The sequence below is a fragment of the Hippocampus guttulatus genome, chromosome 9, assembly GCF_054856545.1.
Source record: "Hippocampus guttulatus isolate MCC_2025c chromosome 9, RoL_Hgut_1.0, whole genome shotgun sequence".
Taxonomy (NCBI): domain Eukaryota; kingdom Metazoa; phylum Chordata; class Actinopteri; order Syngnathiformes; family Syngnathidae; genus Hippocampus; species Hippocampus guttulatus.
This window is the reverse complement of record NC_141269.1, coordinates 18,925,142-18,946,769: the sequence shown is the minus strand read 5'-3', so window position 1 is coordinate 18,946,769 and position 21,628 is coordinate 18,925,142. Positions and strand designations below refer to the sequence as shown.

At 42.2% G+C, this 21,628-nt stretch overlaps 2 protein-coding genes across 2 annotated transcripts; one reads left to right on the top strand and one right to left on the bottom strand.

The window, feature by feature from the left end:
- Positions 1 to 5,269: 5,269 nt before the first annotated feature.
- Positions 5,270 to 6,367, top strand: LOC147200678 (RIB43A-like with coiled-coils protein 2). Its single transcript, XM_086120464.1, has one exon. The coding sequence runs from the start codon at positions 5,270 to 5,272 to the stop codon at positions 6,272 to 6,274; it is 1,005 nt and encodes a 334-aa protein (XP_085976590.1). The 3' UTR covers positions 6,275 to 6,367.
- Positions 6,368 to 7,706: 1,339 nt separating this feature from the next.
- LOC147200677 (coiled-coil domain-containing protein 40-like) lies at positions 7,707 to 19,855 on the bottom strand. Its single transcript, XM_086120334.1, has 18 exons — positions 19,477 to 19,855; positions 19,294 to 19,387; positions 18,509 to 18,627; positions 18,144 to 18,227; positions 17,760 to 17,979; positions 16,305 to 16,462; positions 15,580 to 15,702; positions 12,740 to 12,861; positions 12,302 to 12,545; positions 12,043 to 12,225; positions 11,032 to 11,277; positions 10,329 to 10,542; positions 10,057 to 10,226; positions 9,884 to 9,975; positions 9,662 to 9,776; positions 8,871 to 9,059; positions 8,642 to 8,800; positions 7,707 to 8,376 (listed from the first exon to the last, which is right to left on the bottom strand). The coding sequence occupies exons 1-18, from the start codon at positions 19,741 to 19,743 to the stop codon at positions 8,113 to 8,115; spliced, it is 3,063 nt and encodes a 1,020-aa protein (XP_085976460.1). The 5' UTR covers positions 19,744 to 19,855; the 3' UTR covers positions 7,707 to 8,112.
- Positions 19,856 to 21,628: the final 1,773 nt, after the last annotated feature.

Below are 21,628 nucleotides of genomic sequence, written 5' to 3'. Positions count from 1 at the left end.
AATTTCACTCTTTGACTGTGCAACATGATGGAGAATGACTCATTGGCAATACTGTAGTCTAATATCCTTGAAAATTGTTCTTCCATGTTCAGAATTTAAGCCTTGTTTCAATATATTTAAAAAATGGTGCAACTTTCTGTAGAATCAGCATCAGATTTCCAAGTTGATTTCAGAAGTGATCGTTTGGAAAAGAACATTGGCTTGATATATTCAATACAGTAACTGATTGGATAATCTGATCCAAAAATGTTTGAATCTTGTCTTGTCTTTTCTTTTTCAATGAGCAGTAATGTTCACAACAATTGTGATTATTCGTTTTGATAAATTGAACTACCACTAACGGCAATTGCCACGGCACAGGGCTCACCAACGGTTTTTCCGAGTTTAGTCATGTGACATCACAAGCTGAGGCATGATTGGGCGTAACCTGAGCCTTGAGCAACTGTGATGTCAGCTTCTGGCAAAATGGCCGCCTTGCTGAAATGAACAAAATTGGATGAATTTTAGTGTGAAATTCACTTTCTAGTATTTCTACAAACGCAATAATCAGAATCCTGGTTTTGTTACAGTTGTAGCTGTTGTGAAAGTGCTATTTAAATCAAGTTGAATTGTACTCGACTTAAGACTAGTGGTCCGGCATTGTACATACTTGGAAACGGCAGACGCGAACTAATGAATCACATCTGTGTCATCATGGTTTCAGGAACACAAATGGGGCAACACGTGAAATAACATTACTCACAGGCATATATTCTTTATCCTCTGTGAAATATTACGACCGGTAATCTAACTGCAGATTCTTGAGTCCCTTTACAGGAGTTGAGCGCTTTTTTTTTTTTTTGTCTGAATGACAAGTGTTGAACTACCACCCATCCCCCAAGTCGTGTATACCAGAAGGAGCTGCAATGAAGTATAGATGCACAAACTGTTAAAGGGACACATGAGTGGGCTGAACATTGGCACTTATGCAATAGGTTCTGAATGTAAAAATGATGTCAACACTAAAAGTCACGCCCCTAAAAGAATCTGTCGTAATTTAACCCTTGAGTGGTGTTCATGGATCGAGTGGCCTCACTCGAGTTTTGGGTTTTCAAAATAATGCAATAATTTTCTGTAAAATACCCAATAGGTGTTTATGTCATCCCAAATCCAAGTCATATGAATGGCAAACGAGGTTAATGTTTGCCCTTTATCTTTGTTAGATCCCGTTTAAGAATTCATGTACAACTAAAAAAATAAAAAATAATAAAAAAAGAAATCAAAATCAGTGATAATCAAGTGGAGTGAGTGGGAAAAACTGATTTACAAATGAAGAAAGATCTTTCACAACTCTATATTTGTATTCATTGAAACGACATATAACTCATTGAGGTCAATATACAGAAGACAAACTGAACACACTTCAGAAAGGAAACCAGACTCAACACATCATTGAATTATTTGCCTGTTTACACCAGCAGATACCAAACATGATGTTCACTCTCTGTTGCATATGTATTTCTTACACTTGCTGCAGGTTATGTTGAGTGTTCCTGTCCAACTTGTGTCAAGAGACTTCACAGCACTTCTTTTTGTTTCTGCTGGCCATAACCTAGAATGAAAAAAACAACAACAAAACTGAACTGTTACTAACACCTCTTTCTTGCAAGACATAAATGGAAGAACTTTACCACAACAGCATCACACACATAAAATACTTCAGGCTCAGCAAACGGTGGTGAGGTGGATGGGGCGCACCTGAATCTGCAAACTTAATTTTTGTCCTGTGCTGTCTTGATTTGGGTTTCAGCTCCGGCTGGAGGGAAGGGAGTTTCCCTCCAGCAGGCGCACCCGTTCCACATTTCCTTATCATGCTTGGCCATGCTGCCGAGATCATGTCTCGTTGTCGGATTATTGACCTTGCTCGCTGGTGCGTTTATTTTCTAGACCTTTCGATATATTCATAGTCACCCCCCGTTTGTTCGTAGATTCTAGTTTATAAGTATTTATTATTTACTATTTGATTCTTATATATATATATGTATGCATATATTCTATGTTCTATTGAACCTTGCCTCTGCAAGCACCTTTTGTTTCATGCATTGTTTATTCCTGGCTGCTTGTGACCAGCAATTCCAGTTAATACTTTGTCGGTGCGATTTTCTTTTAATAAACATTTTTGTAATCGCACCTTGTCTAATCCTGCATATTTGGAATCCTAAAAACATTATTCGGTTCGGTGTGAACCGAACAATTTTCCCCACCAGATCGACGTGTCTTCGGATCGAGACCACTGGATTGCTGGCACACATTGACTGGGGAATATTTGCCCACTGCCGCTTGCAAAAGTTGTCCAAATATTTTTGAATACTGTTGTACCTCAGATGACCACCCGGTTCCGGTGCGGAAAAAAAAAAAAAAAAAGCAAAATGCTGCCGCTAAATTGGTACAATATCAGTGAGACTCATGTGTTTATTCCTTTTATTTACTGGTGATCGCACATGATGGAAACATACAGAGTGTAGTGTGAAACTTGTGGCACAGACACTGAGAAAAAAAAGTTCACTTCCATTTCCAAAATGTCCACAATTGTATATTATTCCTGTGATGTCATCCTTTATGCTTACTCTTGGTGATGTATGACTTTGAAAACTTTATGATCACACAACTTGTAAATATGTGAAGGATGAGTTCAGCCGGGTAGCGAGGCGCCGAGGGCTTTGTCGAAGGACGATGTCACCCCTTTAAGCGACAGGGTGACATTGAATTCCCTTGATTTTGAAGGTGATGCGATGAGTTGTGTTGAGTTTGTCGTTGATCAAGTAGATCGGATTAGTGAGTAGAAAAGCAAGCGTTGTAAGCTTTTTGAGGGGTTATAACTTATAACTCTTTTGAAGTAGAGTTATAATAGTTTACTTGGAGTACGTCAGGAAATTCCAGGATCAAGTGTAATGTGTGTGTGCGTTTTTTATTTTTATTTGATTTTTTTTAACCTGGCAGACTAGACAACGGTGTTGCCTACGGTGAGACAAAACCGGGTTATTAAGTACCAAAGAGGGCTTTTGTTTGTCAGTGGTGATGTTGGACAAAAACAACAAAAACTTGTCAGGCTGCCGTTTCCAAAGCCATAAGTAAAATAACGAATAGATGAAATAAAAAGCTAGATGTTAGACCAAATAACAAAGAAGTACTGCTGAAGTTCAGGATTCTTCCAGGGGTCTATTGCACAGATAACAAACTTGAGGCCCGGGGGCCAGATCTGGCCCACCACATCATTTTATATGGGCCGCAAAAACAATTTAATCAGGTCAACTCCCATGATGCTTGTTAAAATCTGTCACAAAATTTCAAAGCGTCATGTAATAAATAATAATATTGAGCTATTGCAAGCATTCTTATTATGTTATGACAGTAACTTGAACAACATTTGAACACACTACTGTGCTAGATTTTTTATTTCAAAACTAGTTATCCAGTATTGTAGACTGTATATGTAATAAGTCAACATTTATACGGTTACACACAGTTTTCCTCCGAGGGAAAATGTGACTACAATGAGGCCCGTGAGAAAAGTGAATTTGACACCCCTGTTGTACGTTATACCGGGTTCTAGTCACCGTGAAATTTCTTGACTTCTTGATAGTCAACACTCATTTCATTTGAAAAAATGTCAATTGATTTGAATAATTTAGGAACCTGCAACTCTCCCTTCCATCCCAACCTACTGTCGCTGCAATTTTGTGTTAGATTCTTCAAATACAATCTAGAAAGCTACAAATGATGAGGTCAGAGAGAGATACATAAATCAACGCACCATTTGAAAACTGCATTTTATGTTCACTTTGGCTCTCTGTCTGATCGTTGCATTTGTTTGTTGATCGGAAACAAAGTGGGCAATCTCTGCAAAACAATAATAAATGGTAGAAGGTTGCAAATACGTGCTCATGGCACTTATTATGCTGCATAGGTATTTAAACTCACCGTCTTTATCAACCACAAAATAATTCATAACCTGGCCACATTCCGAGTTAATGTAAATGTCTTTGTTGAATGAGTATGCCGTGGATGGAAATGGTGAAAGTGATTGTTTGAAGAAATATTTACCAATTTCATTGTTTAAACCAGTATGAGGAACAGTCCCGTATTGAAATGATCATTCTTGAACTAAGCCATTCCCTTTTTCTACAGTTCAGGCAGATTGACTCTTCTCTAAATATATCGTTGCATACTAAAAGTATAGTGGTGCAAAAGATTGCTTTTAGTCATAATTGTCAAGGAGATGATTTAAACAAAAAAACTTAAAGAAAAAATCATATTTTCCAGTAATTATTTTCTGCACGATAAAACCCTCCTGATTATAAGGCGCACCTTCAATGAATGGCCTATTTTAAAACAGTTTTTATATATAGGGCGCACTGCATCATAAGGCACATAGAATAGAAGCTACAATTACTGGCTGCGGTCGCGCTGTGCATCCACTAGATAGAGCTACGCTAAAAGGAATACCATACAATACAATACAATACAGCTTTATTGATGTAGATCCTTCACAACTGCTGCAGCTGTAACAATAAGAACTGGTCACAAACACGGACATGAAACATATAAATACAAATGGAATTACCAAACAATAAATGAAAGACAAAAGTTACGAAGACATTTGATTCAACAAAAAGGCACACAAACCTTGTGGACTCACCTCCACAAGGGGCTAATTATCCTTAGAAGTCTTGCTTGTCTCCTATTTCCTTCGTTTCGTCTTAACTATGCTTTTGGTATTATCTTTATTTCATAATGGCTAATTCTGTTTGAGTGTGTGTTGGCGATTGCACATGTCAATTACTGTCAGGCAGAGAACCCTATTAGGTTACAATTGGTTTCTGCTAAGAATCACCACGAGATGGCACAGGGACACTAACAGGGAAACAACTCAATGGGGGGATATCAAGAGACTGGAACATCATAAAAAGGTGCATCAGATTACAAAGTGCACTGTCAGCTTTTGAGAAAATTGAATGCTTTTAGATGCGCCTTATAGTGCGGAAAATACTGTATTATATTGTTTTTAAAGTCCTTTGTCTGATTTCCAGCAAGACGCATATAAACAATCTTAGTTGTATAAAATCTTGGTGTGTGAATGTTTTTTTGTTTGTTTGTTTGTTTTTGTGCGTTTTGTGTTTCAGGACCAGCCATAAGAGAAATCTAGTGGATTGTAGGTCAGTGTGCTGGTGAACCACTCTCAACAGGCTGATAATTTTAACACGGACTGCATATTGATTTGTCAGGCAAAATGTGGAATGGCTCTCAATTTGAACTGGCAAGTGTAGAGAGACGTCGCAACAATGAGCGAGAAAGAAAAGAGAGAATTTTTAACGACAAACTCAGAACCATTGGTATCGATAAAGAAGGCCTTGAAAAGCAGCTGGATGACAAGAAGAAATGGAAAGATGCCGAAAAACTGGAACAGGATACCTTTGAGGCCCAATTCCTACATGATAGCAAGCAAGCGTACCTTCTCCATGTCAAAGAAGAAAAGGAGAAACAAGCAATGGAGAGGACCAATTTTCTGGAACAGTATGAGCGTGCCATTCAGGAGAGGTTGAACCGGGATGACTCTGAGGAAGCAGTGGAACACATGATGCCTCCTGGAATGGCCGGGGAGGACCCGGACAGTGAAAGCCGAGTATACAGACAGAAAGAGCAATTGAGAGAGTGGCTGCTCCAGCAACAGACAGAGCAAGCCGTGGAGAAAGAAAGACAGAGAATGGAAAAGTTGGCCGACGACCAATTCAGAGTACATATCGACAATGTAGCTCTGGGACTGGAAAACGCCGAGATGGAGAAGAGGAAAAAAAACGCGGTCGAAATGAACGAGTTCAATCAGGCCATGGCTGAAGAGAGGCAACGGTACGAACGGGAACTCAAAGACGACCCGAGAGAGATACGGCCGAGTCAGGTGGGGGTACCGGGTATTTTTCACAGCTACGACAGGAGGCCACGTCCGGAGAGTTCGCAGCAGATGAAAAAGTTCTGGAACCTTCAAGTTGAGGAGAAAATGATGACCAAGTTGGAGGGGACCCGAGAGAAGCAACAATATGCTCGGTGGTGCTCGAACGCGGCACGTACGGCTATGATCCTACAGAGGCAGCAGGAACGACAGAAGAAGGAGCTGCGGCAAGAGCTGGACCACAACAACAGCACCACCGCTGAATATGACAGACGCAACAGACCTGACATCAAAAGAGGATGCATCGATGAAAGTTTCTTCGCCAAATTTAACACCTGCAGTCGCTGAAAGAACACTTGTGACTTTAAGATATGTTGACACACTGCAATTGACAATATGTATCATTGTTGGCCATTAATGTTAACAACCTCAACCTGAACCTTAGTAAAGACGACAAATGTTAACCCTCAGGCCTTGATCAATTTTACTACCTTTTTACCTTGTTTCTGTTTTTTAACCAACACTACTTGTCATCCATCCATCTTCTAATCTCGTTATCCTCACAAGGATCATGGGTTTGCTGGAGCTTATCGCAGCCGTCATCAAGCAGTCGGCGGGGTACACCCTGAAGAGGTTGCCACCCAATCGTATGGCACACAGAGACAAACAACCATTCACACTCACACTCACAACAAGGGACAATTTGGAGTGTTCCATCAGCCTGCCATGCATGTTTTTGGAAAGGGGGAGGAAACCGGAGTACCCAGAGAAAACCCACACAGGCATTGGGGAACATGCAAACTCCCCACAGGAAGGCCGGAGCTGGAATCGAACCCTGCACCTCTGCACTGAGAGGCAGACTTGCTAACCTGTCGACTACCGTGATGCCCCACGACTTGTCATTTCTTTAAAATTATTCCCCCCCCTCCCCCCATATATTCATTTTCTACACCACTTGGCCTTTTTTATTTGATTGAAGTTTAGAATTTTTTATTTAATTTGATGGAGCGGCACGGTTTGAGATGACCAGCAGTAGTCCAAGATATCTAGTTGGTGGTTACATGCAGAAGAGTATAGACAGACTAGAAATAACAGCAACTGAAGGACAACATAATTAGGAAAAACAGAATGCTACAGAGAAACTCCTCTACAACGAAACCTACATGGGCGAAAATACCCCCCTAGTGTGAAAAAATCTTCATGCATTAACACCATTCCCACTCTCCTGCCACCCATACAACGAAACCCCCCCCCCCCCCCGTTGCGTTATACGAAATATTTTTCTCTGCTCTTGCCTCGCGACCAGATTCACTACAACGAAGTCTAATCCAACAGCGACCTCTACTGCTTCGTTGGGAAACGGCAACAGCAACCACCACACTGGTTTACACATGCGCAGTAGTCCAGGAAGTATTTGTTATTGTTAGTTTCAGATGCAGCAAGAACGTTGCATTGCTAAAATGGGTACAAAACGGACTTTTGGATGTCAAGCAGCTACGACAAGAAGAGCTCTGACGCTGGAAGAGAGGGTAAAAGTGATCAAAATGAAAGACGGAGCAAGCAAAATAAAAGACATTATCCATGAAATTGACGTAACTGAAAGTGAATGCTGATTGTAAATTTTGCAATTTCTTTCCCTTTTTCTCTCTCTACACTGACTATATGAAGTGTCAAATACAGTAAGTGTATGCTCATACTTATGCACTATTGGAATAAAAATAAAGAGTACACATACGTTTGTGTGTGTGTGTGTGTGTGTGTGTTTACATCTGAGATCAAATTTGCTACAGTGAAAAACCCCATTGTGAAAAATGTCTTGCTGCAAACATGATTTCGTTGTAGAGGAGTTTCACTGTATACCCACTACAATTACTTGCATCACTGATGGCGGAGGGGGTTACTTGCCTGACTTGAGCAGGCAGTGTGGGTTCACTTCCCACTCATTGTTGACAGTGCATGTAGGCGAGCGTGAATGGGTGCCTTTCTCTTTATGTGCACATGTGACTGACTGACAACCAGTCCAGGGTGTCCCCTGCCTTTCGCCAAAAGACATCTTGCCCTGCTCATGAACGTATTACCGTTACACCACTGCCTCCATGTAATCCATCAGACCTAAATAGGGGGCTCTGAGTTTCAAATGTTTCCTAGAGCTCTTCAGTACTCTCGGTCATTATACTTTTTGCATATCACTCACATGTTGCTTCCTGTTCTTGGAGACTGTGTGTGCCTGCTTCCAAAGGCAGTAACAGAGCACAGAGAGCTTCTCTGTGAATGGGGAACTCCTCGCACACACGGTGGATAATGGTGCCGATAGCGAGCAAGCGCTCGTTTAGGTTCTGTGTCGCGGCTTCCACTGATTGACTAGTTGAGGATGACGGTCGATATTTCCCATCAGTCACCTCTTGGAGTTTCTTAGTCCTGCTCTGAAATTCCATTAGGTAAGCTTGGTCCTAAAAAGGAAGTAGAAAAGATGAGTGGAAAACTGCGACTGTGATGCTTTCACCGGTTAAAAAAAGTAGCCTTAGTTGGTGTTCAAGTTCATGCTCATATCATGCTATGCTAAAAAATATATATATGCAGTGTTTATTATTTTGCTATGTCACATAGTTTGCATTCGAAAAATTTCCAAGGCGCATATTGTTGAGATTTACCCATTTGTTTGGGCTTGGGACAAACAATGGCATGGTATATGCGTTACTTTATGTGACAACATACCCTGTTTTTGGCATCCTGGATTTTTTCCAGATCAGTCTCAAGGTCACGACTGGTGCCAGACAGGTTCATCAGCTGCTGCTTCTGATGTGCAACAATGTTGCTCAGATTCAACCGGCTCTCTTGCAGTTCTTTGAGCTCCTGGTCCCACTCTTTGACCATCTTAAAAACATACATTTTTAGGTTATTACACAACGAATAATGTATACAGACAAAAGACAAAAAGTATCACCTTTTGTGTTTCTTTTATTTTGCGCCGCAAGCCATCATTGATGAGATTTAGCGTTCCCTTCGTAATTAGCTTTTTCGTGCTTCGGGCCAGGGCATCATTGCGCTTGATGATGTTTCCCCTCCTTTCCACGACTATGACACTCTCCTTCACTAGCTGCTCCCGCTGCTTCATCAGCTGATTGAGCTGCCGCTGTTTAGCACATAAAAAAACACATTTAAGGTGCAAGAAACTACATTACCATAAATGACAAAAACAAAAGCATTAATAGGTTAGCAACACTTATTGTTGACTGATGACACCAGAACCCCACCTTCTTTTATCATTGTATGGTTCTCTCCATCTGGCAATAGCAGCGACAATCAAAGTGGTTGGTTTTTGTCCTGATTTCTTCAAATCAAATTAGCGAAATAGGTGTGATCATCCATTTCAATTTTCCATTTTGAGAGAAAATAAATTCATAAAGCGATTCGTTTTGCTCGATCATATGATTCTTTTCAGTGCGGTCCAGGTAAGACATCAACAGGGAACACCCTCATGGAAGAGTCGCTCCACTGTGCATAGGCACAGTGTTAAGCGGTTTCAAACCCTCGCCCCAAGCCCTCCCTGGACACCTGAAAGCATCCTAAGTAGCGCCATCTTGAATTAAGATTATATGAACATTGAGAGTTTTATCAATGATATAAAATCAATATAATGTCAGAATTATATCGGTTCAGATTTTCGAGGGAATCACTGCCAAGATGTAATGAGCAGCACTCATACACGTTTTCCAGGAGAACCAGTTCACGTACCTCCATCCGGTGAATGTCATCTTTGGTTATCTGGATGTCTCCGTGACCCTCCTCCACAACTAAACGTGTCTCTTTCATAAGCTGAGCCTTCTTTTCCCACAGCATGATCTGTCGCCTGTCATAAAACGCACACAGATGTTTGCATACATTGGTGAATAACGCGTGACTACAGCAGATGCACGTCTACTTGATATGTGAATTCCTATTGAGCAAACGACTGACTCAGCCTCCACCAAACTGCTGAGGAGTTTCTCTTTTTCCCCCCGGGCCTTCTCCAGTTTACACTCCACCTCGATAGATTCCCGCTCTGCCACCTAATCATATAACATTACAGACGGAGCATTAAAACCACTTGAAGGAGAAAAAAGATTTTGTGTCAGACAGAAAGGGTATGCCTTGAGTTTGTGAAGGAAGTCAGTCTCTATCGCAGCGTTCTCCTGCTCCAAAGCATCGCGCAGCTGCGTGTTTTTGCTCACAAGCGCGTTGAGCTTCAGCAGGTCTCTTTGAAGCATCTTATTGCTCTTCTCCACCTCATTCTCCTCACGGTGGGCAACTTCAAGATGGCCTGGTCGCGGTTTCGGTGAATATCAGCACTCATGAATTACATTTTGCAAATGACAAATCTGATTTTATTTGGGAAAAATGTGTCATAAAACATGTAACATACGCTCCAGATAAATCTTCTTTTGACAGGTCACAGTGTACTTTGCCTGAAGCTTGTTGTACACCTTGTTGTATGCCTGAATCTCCAGGGTCAGTCCCACAAGTGTTTCCTGAAGCTTCAGCCACAGCTGCTGATCATTCTTGATTTTTTCGGCTAATTCCTCAGTTTGAGTCTTTATTGCCTCAACTTTGATTTGCAGAGGACTGAGGTCTTCATGCTGTGAAAACAAGCATGCGCACACACACACACACATACACTCAATTTAGACTATTTGGCATAGAACATTCTAAAGGGGTGTCACGCGAATTTTCATTAGCCATTATATTCATACGAGTGACATTAACGACTATATACTGTTTATTTTTCAACAACTTCTATTTGAAATGAACCTTTACACAGATCTGATAGGCAGGCTCGAATTGAGACATATCTTGTATTAAAATTAGTGTCAATTATACACGGTCGATGGATTATAATCAATGACAACATCCGCAAACAAAGACATTACAGCAAACACAATCTCATTCATGTGTGTGTGAAGAAAGGAATGCATTAAAATGCTTGTTGTGTCTGTTAAAAATGAAGGTACAGAGTTCTTGGATGACATACAATGATGTGGTGAGCCGGACCTGGACCCAGGACCTTGAATCTGACACCGATGTTCCAAATCCTCACAATATATGCTAAACAATCAAGGATTCCTTACCCCGGTGCGAGCTGCAATGAGATCCTTTTTTTTGTTGTAGTTAGCGATAGCAGTCAGTTTCTGTGTGATAAGTGCATCAATGGAGGAACTCTCAGCCTGATTTGATTCGACCACCTTGTTGTACTTTCTGATTTCTTCATCGAGCTCCTTCTGTGATCGGGCCAAGTTTTCCAGTTTCTCGTCAATCACTTTACTTTCCACCTTTGCGGCCATTACTTGACTCTCTAAATGCCACAACTGATAGACCTAATAGGACAGAAGGGATTGTTATGTCAGATTGGTCTGAATCATCATTGTCAGCATAAAATGTTCATTTAAAAGTAGAGGGTGATGAATTTAAAGAACAATATACGAGCAGGGAAACAGTATCAAATATCAACCCGTGCTAACACATACCGATAAGCTATTTTCAAACTGTATGTCAAATTTGATGTTTTATGGCTGCCTCCTGTGGGCCTGTTAAAAGTGTGAGATCATATAAAGTACGGTAAATGTATAATTGCCTCAGCATATAACTAGTCAGATGTTAGCCTGCTCCCTGACTATTGTCTCTCTTTGCCTGTGTGGGCTTTCAAAAATATAGACGACAGAATACAGAATGTAAATAGAATTTTTAGATTTTTTTACCCTGTCGGACTGCGGTTACCACAGTGGACAGCTAATCATGTTATCAGGTTACAAGTTGCATGAAAGGGTGAAATATAACTGTCCCTGCATTGTATGAATATCTTTTCAATCCAACTCATTTTGGGATGATTCATTTTAGAGCCAGAAGTTGAGGAAAAAGATTCGCGAAGCATTTGGCAGTGAAATCCATTTCCATCAATACATAAACTGATGCAGCCTGAATCTGTTCCAGGGGTCTTAGGTTTGACACCTGTGGTCTAGATTTGATTCAGCTTTTTAACCGGTAGTATTTTTGAAATGAAAATTATGCGGAAGTTTGAACCTCAACATAGAAATGTAACCATGATAGCCCCAATACCACAGATTCTTCTTTTAAAAGTTTACCTTCTCCTTTTTGAGGGAGGCCTTCTTGTTGGTAAGTCGCTGATAATACTGAGCAGCCTTGTTGTCCATGAACTTCTGTAGCATTTGAGTCATGATGCTGTTCTCTAACTCCAAGTGCTTATCTTTGTCTTTCTCCAACTTTCGTCTCCGATCAGCGACCTCAGCCTGAAGAGTGCTGTCCTCCTAAAGAAAGAGAGGAAAGTCATTCATTCTGTGGCCAATCAAGTCACAGCTACCTCATTAGAAGTCTTCTGTCAACCTTAGTGAGTTCTGCAAGCGTCCGCTCAGTCTGCCCCAGAGCACGGAGGTAGATGCTGTACTCGGCCAGCAGAATTTCATGCTGGCTCTGCTTCTGACTGATCATCTTCTTGGAGACGTCGCAGTCCATATCGGTGCAGTTAAGCAGCATGGTCAAAGTTTCACTTTCCTCCTGTAGCTCAGAGATGGATTTTTTCATACCCTCAATTTCGCTGTTCAGCACGATCACCTGGTGCTCAGCCATGCTGTGGAAAAAAGAAAGTACGGGGAACTGAATGAGAAAAAATGATGCACGGCTTCACTTTCGTGTTTTGTGAATTTTATTCCTTTTTCACTGCAGAGGAGAGCATCAGTCGCATTTTGCTACGACTGAATGTTTTGTTTTAATTCCCACTTCAAGGGAATTCCACACGAATACAATGTTGAAGTCGGTTCTGACCGAAGAGCCTCCTGCATTGCTCTGAAGTCTTCATCTTGCCTCCTCAAATCCACCAGGCTCCTGTTCCAATGCTGTAAAAGGTGTTTCTGTGACATCGCCAGAGACACCATTTGCATTTCCGCCTGTAGAAGAACGTAAACACACAAGCACACACGAAATGATACAACAATGCCCCACAGGTTTAGTGCATTTTCACCGTTTCAAAGATTAACCTCAGAGTTTTCTCTGATCTACAATATTAATGACAGAGAGTGAAACATGTTGGTGAAAAAAATGGCTGATCCAATTAAAATCTTCAACAAATCTTTTGTGAGACATCAGCACATCAATTCGAATACAGTGATCCCTCGCTATATCGCGCTTCATTTATCGCAGCTTTACTACATCACGTTTTTTTCACAAAGTACTGTATTCAGAAAGAAATGCCAAATGACTTAGGGGTTTTGTACATGACTGTACGCATGACTGGTTCCAGCGCGGCGTCGACCAATGAACCACTTCCAGAGTGGATCTATCCCGTGAGCTGATTGGCTGCCCATCTTCGCAGCCCTACCCAGCATCTTCCCTTGTGTCTTGTCACGCTGTTGACTCTGATCAGTGTCTCATCACGCTGTTGACTATCTGATTGTTCGCCTGCCTCTCTCAGGAATACTCTTTTCTGTTGTGTTTGCTACGTGCGCGCTCGAGAGAGAGAGAGACTGATTGGGCTTGTCCGAAAAAAGCAGCAGGTCTCTCTTCGCCTCCTCCTCATCACTACCGATTAATTGTCTTATCATAAACACATCGGCTGCACGGCGATAGCTGGTCAGTAGCTAGCTGGAGGCTAACGGCGGCCACGCCGTCAAGAGTGTAAAATGAGACTAACACAAGTGTCTTCGTCTCTCCCTCAGAAGGCAATGCTGACGAATGTTAATTACTGTATAAGGTGTTATAATCGAAGATTTCAATGACTACGTGTACTGTTGTAGTCTTTGTCTCAAATATAAGATAAGATAAGAATATAAGAAAACCTTTATTAGTCTCGCAATGGAGAAATTCCCAATTCACAGCAGCAAAGTTATGAAAGGAAGAAGTAGAACAACAAAATATAGGAGCTGCTGGAAAGGCAGCCACTCTCGCGGCGCCATTTTGAAGTCAAAATAACAAAAATAATACAACACAACACATAGGACACAGACAGTCGTGCAATCTTCACCAATTTTCTGCATACACTTTGTTGTCTGAAGCAGTTATAGATGAAAGAGGAGAGGATCAAAGTGTCCTTTCACCAGTGGATCAGAGACGTCATGCTGAAAATGTGCACACGTCTGCTACAAGCTAAGTTTTGAAAGCAAACACAAAGCTGTCGCGTCCATTGACGAAAAGAGATGAGTTCACTTCTCCTGACCCACGTAATCCGCTTCAAACTCCAAGCCGCGACTCCCAGCTCCAAATCCGCATCGGCGCTCCGCGCTAACGCTCCTTTCTTTTCATCGTCGGCTCCTCAAGACTTACATCCATCCAGCCGCAGACCGTTCAACAGCACCGATCTCTCCGCTGAACAAAGCGGGGCTGTGAAAAATGCTGCCCATTACAGGCGCAAGACACAAGCGCCCCGGGACTGTCCAGCAACGACAGTCAAATGGCGCCGACATTCCTCCCAGTCAAAAACAGTGCTGGTATACCCATGCTGCCGAGAAGGCGCAACCACCAAGCACAGAGTCTCCTCCTTGATGAATGTTGTGGCCAAAAAATACTGAAAAAAGTCCACATCAGGTCCACACGACGTAACAACAAACACAAAGTGACAAAACAAACACAAAAACAACAAAAAAAGCAAGGCTCATGAGAGCACTTGCTGACGGCTGCCTACTCGGGCATTTATGTCAAGTATAAATCCTGTTTTCATATTTTAAACATGCTGGTACCCACATACACTTACAAAAAAATTCCCAAGGGGTGGAGTCAACCCTCCTTTGTGGTTTTTCACTGACTTTCTCGGTCCCCATAAAACGCGATAAGTGAGGGAACACTATAGACCAGGGGTGGCCAACCAGCGGCTCGCGAGCCACATGCGGCTCTTTGGCTGGTTCAATACGGCTCCCGGGCTTTCACATGATAAGCCTTGAGAATGCCTCGGCAGTGGCGATGCCATTCAAACAAAGGCGCTAAATACACAGAACGTACTACGTCAGCCTACCATCAATCCTATTACTTGATTGACATAGAGGGCAACCAATCAGATGACTGCATCATCGCTCATGCGCAAACAACGGCGCTAAGCTAGTCATCAAATTACCTCTGATTTTCAGGCAGCGGTGCCCAATACGTCGATCGCAATCGACCGGGAGCCAGTGAACTGGTCCCAAGACGACCGCAAGGGGTGGGAAGAGGAAATGGGTGGAAAAAAAAGATTTATTTGTTTGTGTCCTTAGCTTTCGTTCATTTTCGGCCCGTTCGGACTGTTGCTCTTCGTGGCGTGCGTCAATTCGTATGCGAGTGCACGGGTGGGCACCCACGTGCATGCGAGCGCATGTGGGTGTGTATGTATGCTTGCACGTTCGCGATCGGGTCGATCGTGGGAAGTTGGTCGCTTCAAAAGTCGATCTTTGGGCAAAAAAGTGTGTGTGTGTGTGTGTGTGTGTGTGCGAGCGCGCACGAGGAAGGGTATGATGTGGCTCTTTGCAGTAATACGGTAAAACAAAATTGGTTCTTCGTCTCTGACTGGTTGGCCACCCCTGATATAGATATACAAAGGGCTCCAATGTCTCAACAAAGAATAATGTTTGTTTTCACTGCAACTTGGGGAGAATGCGTTTCCTTCACAGTCCACAACTGTCAGTATGTTGTGCTGTACGTACCTCAGAAAGAGCCTCCTTGGTTGCCTCCGTTGTCTCTGCCTGGGCTTTGGTCTGGACCTCATACATATCCTTCTGTTGTGTCACTCGCTCCAAGCCCTTTGTGAGGTGCTCCACATACATGTCCTGTTGGTGCGGTCATAAATGTAATGGATGCAATGGATTCTACACAGTGCTGTGAAATAGTCATGTTGCCACTGTTCCCAGTTTTATTCATTTGTGGATAACGGCTCTGACAGTAGTTTGCTCAAGCCCCAGAGTCTTGGAAATGACTTTGAAACCTTTTCCAAACTGATCAGATTTAATCCCTTTTTTTTTTTAAATTTCTTCGTGAATTTATTCAGACCGTGGCATGATGTGTTTGTTTCTTGAGATCTTGTAGCCTCCTTCACTTTGTCCGACAGATTCTATTGAGGTGATTTCTTGATTCAACAAATGTGGTGCTAGGGTGTCAAACTCAGTGAAATTGAACTCAGCTTTCCCAAAACTGTCGTTAGTCACAGCTACTTTGTGATTTAACAATAGGGGCAATTAATTTTTACACATAGAGCCAGATAGGTTTTAATTTTTATTTCCCGTTGGTCAATGAAATCACCATTGGTTGTCTCTGTGTGATATTAAATTGGTTTGATGAACTGAAATCTTTGTGAGTAATAAATATGTAAAGAACACAGAAATCAGGAAAATACTTTTTCACGGCACTGTATATTGTGTCGAAACCTGTTCACCTGTTTGAGTTTCTGCTCTTCGACTTGGGACTTCTGAGCTGCTGTTTTGCGTGTGACATTCTTCATGGCTTTGACATTAGAATGCAGATCTTCACCAACTTCTTGTGTGAAGTTGAGGTGCGAGTTCAGTTTGTCCAGCTCTGTTTGTAGGTTGGATACTATGGATAGGAAAAATCCACGTGAAGGTGATTTGTACATTGGCAGCATGGTGACGGGCTGGTTAGAACGTTTGTTTCATAACAAAGATTCTGGGTTAAAAGCTTGTTGTTTTTTAAATTGGAAAAAAAATGAATTATTTATTAAGAATTATTATTACAGTGGTACCTCTACTTACAAAAATAATTGGTTCTGGAAGACAATTTTTAACTAGAACATTTTGTAAGTAGAGACGCGATTTCCATGTAAATGCCCTAATCCGTTGCAAGCCCCCTGAACATTCAGACATCAATGTTTTCTAAAGCATAAAAATGCATAAAAATATGTAACAAATACATGTTACAATTTGATTATTTCACAATAAATGAGAGTTGTGCATAATGTAAAAAACAAAGAATAGAGTAAAGAATAAAAATGATGGTCATTTAACTTTTGACTGCGTCATCATCGTTTTTTTTTGCCCTCTTTAGTCCATGCTCTCTTGCTCAGAAGTGGTTTTTGACTGGCGTTTTGTAAAGAACTGATCCAAGGCTTTTAACAATCCTTTGAATATGTCTTGGGCAAACATCAGCATAGTGAGTGATCGTCCGACTGGTGAACACTTTTTCTGGGTGATTCACATTTACGTAAAACTATCGGAAGGTTTCATGGCCTGAGGGGCGAATGATGCGGACGCTGCATTGACACATATTTATCTATCTGCACACATAGACAGATACGGAAGAGGTCCCACCTAGCCGATGGGATGCCAGGATGGTGCTCGGTAATAGCCGATGGCAGAGCAGCTATGTTGCGTTCAGGAAACTCGGAGCTGCGAGTAGCAGCCCACGCTGTATTTTTATCTTTTGTGTCTTGAAATTTCTTTCGTAACAATAGGCAATATTTTCCTGTCAAGGCGTTTTGTAACTTGAAAATTTCGTATGAAGAGACGTTCGTAAGTAGAGGTACCACTGTGTTATCAATTATTATTATTGAATTATTAATGAATCTTTAGTTGCAGCCCAAGTATGTACACTTTGTTTAGATCGAGACAGAGCAGACATTGCATCTTTTTCGACTTTTGTCGATTCAGGGAGCACAGATTGAACAGGTAAACCATCCTAAGAATTGGGGAAACCATTAAACACTGGCCAGTCCTTCCAAAAATACTCCAAGGCCATTTGCAAGTAAGCACTCCAAGCACCTCTACTTCAATATAGTGACGAATACTGTACATCAAAACAACTCCATGCAAGATGAGGTCAGGGTTTATTAAAAGTCATGAGGAAAATAAATCTCGGAGTGATCCGAGCATCTCACCGTTGGCCCTCTCCTTGTTGCACTGGCTGGTAGTGCTGGACTGGCAAGATCTTACCACCTCAAGTTCCTCTTGCACCTGTCGATGTTTGCCTTCAGCCAAGATCTTGGTCTGCTGTTGGCCATCTAGTCTTGTCTGGAGTCGTTTGAGCCTCTCCTGTTCCCTGAACAACTGCACGTATATTTCTTCTGTTTGGCTCACCTCTGCCTTCTCAATTCCCAACTGCACAAGTAGCAGAAAGCACACACACGCACACACACACACACACACACACACACACAAAAGCCTATAAATATAAAATGAGTGATCAGGGAAATGTTAACAGTAAGTGCATGTGAAGCACACACTTCTTTGTGCGTCCCCATGAAAAATCAAGCTAATCTAACCTCTTCCCTTAGATCCAGTGTGAGCCTCTCCAGTTCCTTGATTAGTTGATTCTTCAGCGCAGCTTGCTTCTTTGCAACCAGAGGCTGTCAACATGTCCAACATGAAATCTGAATCATTCTGTTCACATTTGCAAGAAATCCAGGAGCAAACTTGTCTCTTGAGAGCAGTGATTTCTAAACAGCAACATTTAACTACACAAAGTTGGAAAACACAGCTCCAGAGCGTCAAAATTGTTTTTTTTGGTTTATTTTCCAGAATGTACAACTACCATACATTCTCTAAATTGAACAGAATTGGAATTTAAATGACATCTACCATGAAATGAATATACAGTATTTTCAGAAATATTGAAGGTACTACAAACATGTTCAGAATCAAGAACAATCAGTTCATCTTCATCCTCCATCAGTGGTTCTTCGTCCACGTCCTCTGATGAGTTTACAAAGTGGCTTGGTGACCCAACCCGGGAAGTATTGTCCTGTTCTGAAAAAGAGACAAAAGTCATAATACCACATTTAAAAAAAATAAATAAAAGACTGTCATGAATAGTTATGCAAAAATTCAATTATGCTTATTAGTAATACTAAATTAGTATGCCTGTATACCATGCTCCATTTTAAAGTAGCTCACACTAGATCAGTGGTTCTTAACCTGGGTTTGATCGAACCCTAGGGGTTCGGTGAATCGGTTTCAGGGGTTCGACGGAGCCTCTGCCATAGAGGGTAAGACAGACCCGACTCAAGATGTCAATTAGTAATGACACGCCTGCTTGGCCATCACTGGCTGCAGATGATCACATTGTATTGCTTGTCCAATCGATGCTGTGGGAAATTTAGTTTGCGTAGTAGTCAACGTGTGACTGACGTACTATCACAATTAAAAAAAAAAGTATACCTATCTCATGAATTTTTATTTACTTTTTTCTGTTTTTAATGAATGCGGGGTTTTTTTCCATATCTTGAATTTGTAAACATTTATTTTTCACTAACGAAGGGTTCAGTGAATGTGCATAATAACTGGTTGGGTTCAGTACCTCTAAGAAGGTTAAGAAACACTGCACTAGATCTTTATGGAATTTGTCGTTTTTATACTACATTGTTTTTCTTTGCAATAAATCTTAGAATACAGTATATGAGATATAAGACAGACCAAGACCAGTAAGTCCAGTTGCAGCAGGGTCTCCATCAGCACCAGTGTTGTCGGCCTGAGACTGTTGGCCCACATCAACAGGTTCTGATCCTGGCTGATGTGAGAAAAATGACGGTGATTTGAATGGAATTATTGAAATTGAATACATCGTCTTCAAACTGGTTGTCGGCTCTACACATTTACCCGTGGAGGGGACATATTTGCTCCAGCGTCGGCCTCCTCTTGTTCACTGTCAACAAGCAGCTCGTTTTGCTTCTCTTCTGCCTCCACCCACCCCTCCCCGTCTGCGAATTGCTCTTCGGCTCTCTCCATCCAGACTAATAGTTGGCAATAAAACCACATTAGGTACGATAACATGCAATCATTCGTTTGACGCGGACAATTAATTACGACCGGCTCGTAAAAATAACAAGTGCAATTTGAAAAACTATGAACAAAACTACTTAACATCGTTTTAATTAACGCAGGTAGTAGGTTGCATCCTGACGCAAAATTTATACCAGCGTTGAACAAATCGACATGTGTATTTAGTATTAATTGACGACTTACCCAGAGTCGCTAGCGTTGCACTTCCATAGTTTTGCCGCGGACCGCAAAGGGTTGCTTGGCAACCCTAAACTTCCGCGGAAGGAAGACCGAATCTAATGTCATACGGAACTACAATTCAAAAATCTGCCTCCATAGTCCACACGGAAAAACGAAGTGAAGCCAGCCGCCACCACGATTGTTCCGACTTTGCATTACGTTATGCTTGGTATGTTGTGCTTTGGTCACCTTCAAAATAAAAGCGCAACAAATAAATGCATGTATAGTCGCACCCGTGATTTGGATTTGAAATAATACTATGAAATTATCTCTCTGTTGTCAGCAAACACATTCACCTATTGGGTGAATGCGAACTGTATCAGGAATCAAGGTTGTATCCGGACTTTGAAAATTAAGTAAAATTAAAATTTGCATAAGGCGGCCGGGTGGTCCAGGAGTTCCCGCGTCGACCTCACAGTGCAGATGTCTTGGGTTCAATTCCCGCTCCGGCCTCCCTGTATGGACTTTGCATGTTCTCCCCGGGCCTGCGTGGGATTTCTCCGGGTACTCTGATTTCCTCCCACATTCCAAAGACATGCATGGCAGACTGATTGAACACTCTAAATCATAGGTGTCAAACTCAGGTCCTGGAGGGCCACTGTCCAGCATGTTTTCCAAGTCTCCCTGTTGCAACACACCTGATTCAAATGAACAGATTCAATGTCAGGCTTCCGCAGAGCTTGCTGATGAGCTGATCATTTGAATCAGGTGTGTTGCAACAGGGAGACTTGGAAAGCATGCAGGACAGCGGCCCTCCGGGACCTGAGTTCTGACACCTATGCTCTAAAATGTCCCGAGGTGTGAGCGTGGATGGTTGTTCATCTCTGTGTGCCCTGCGATTGGCTGGCAACCGGTTCAGGGTGTCCAACCGCCTACTGCCCGAAGACAGCTGGGGGAGGCTCCAGCACCCCCCGCAACCCTCGTGAGGATAAGCGGATCGGAAAATGAATGAATGAATGAATAAATCTGCATAAATGCCAGAATTAAAAATAATAATAATAATAATTCATCTTTTGTTGTCCCAGGAGCAGACCAGTTCTGGGGGACACTAGACCACCCCTAGACTCCTTCCAAAGTACTTGAATTCATGACAGAAACGCGCAAAAAAGCAGGGTGAGGGCTCAAATGCAATTCAACCAAGCAGGCAAGTTTTACAAACAAAAGACCTCGCCAGAATTTTGAAGTCAAGATGGCGCCCGAGTAGGCAGCCGTCAGCAAGTGCTCTCATGAGCCTTGCTTTTTTTGTTGTTTTTGTGTTTGTTTTGTCATTTTGTGTTTGTTGTTACGTCGTGTGGACCTGATGTGGACTTTTTTCAGCATTTTTTGGCCACGGCATTCATCAAGGAGGAGACTCTGTGCTTGGTGGTTGCGCCTTCTTGGCAGCATGGGTATACCAGCACTGTTTTTGACTGGGAGGAATGTCGGCGCCATTTGACTGTCGTTGCTGGACAGCCGGGGCGCTTGTGTCTTGCGCCTGTAATGGGCAGCATTTTTCACAGCCCCGCTTTGTTCAGCGGAGAGATCGGTGCTGTTGAACGGTCTGCGGCTGGATGGATGTAAGGCTTGAGGAGCCGACGATGAGAAGAAAGGAGCGTTAGCGCGGAGCGCTGATGCGGATTTGGAACTGGGAGTCGCAGCTTGAAGTTTGAAGCGGATTACGTGGGACAGGAGAAGTGAACTCATCTCTTTTCGTCAATGGACGCTACAGCTTCGTGTTTGCTTTCAAAACTTAGCTTGTAGCAGACGTGTG

Excerpts from the sequence above, each read along its gene's own strand:
- LOC147200677 (XM_086120334.1), bottom strand. The coding sequence starts at position 19,743 with ATGTTAAGTAGTTTTGTTCATAGTTTTTCAAATTGCACTTGTTATTTT. Across the intron at positions 10,227-10,328 it reads AAAGAAGATTTATCTGGAGC|GCCATCTTGAAGTTGCCCAC; the intron begins GTATGTTACATG and ends AACCGCGACCAG. Across the intron at positions 8,801-8,870 it reads AAATAAAAGAAACACAAAAG|ATGGTCAAAGAGTGGGACCA; the intron begins GTGATACTTTTT and ends TATGTTTTTAAG.
- LOC147200678 (XM_086120464.1), top strand. The coding sequence starts at position 5,270 with ATGTGGAATGGCTCTCAATTTGAACTGGCAAGTGTAGAGAGACGTCGC.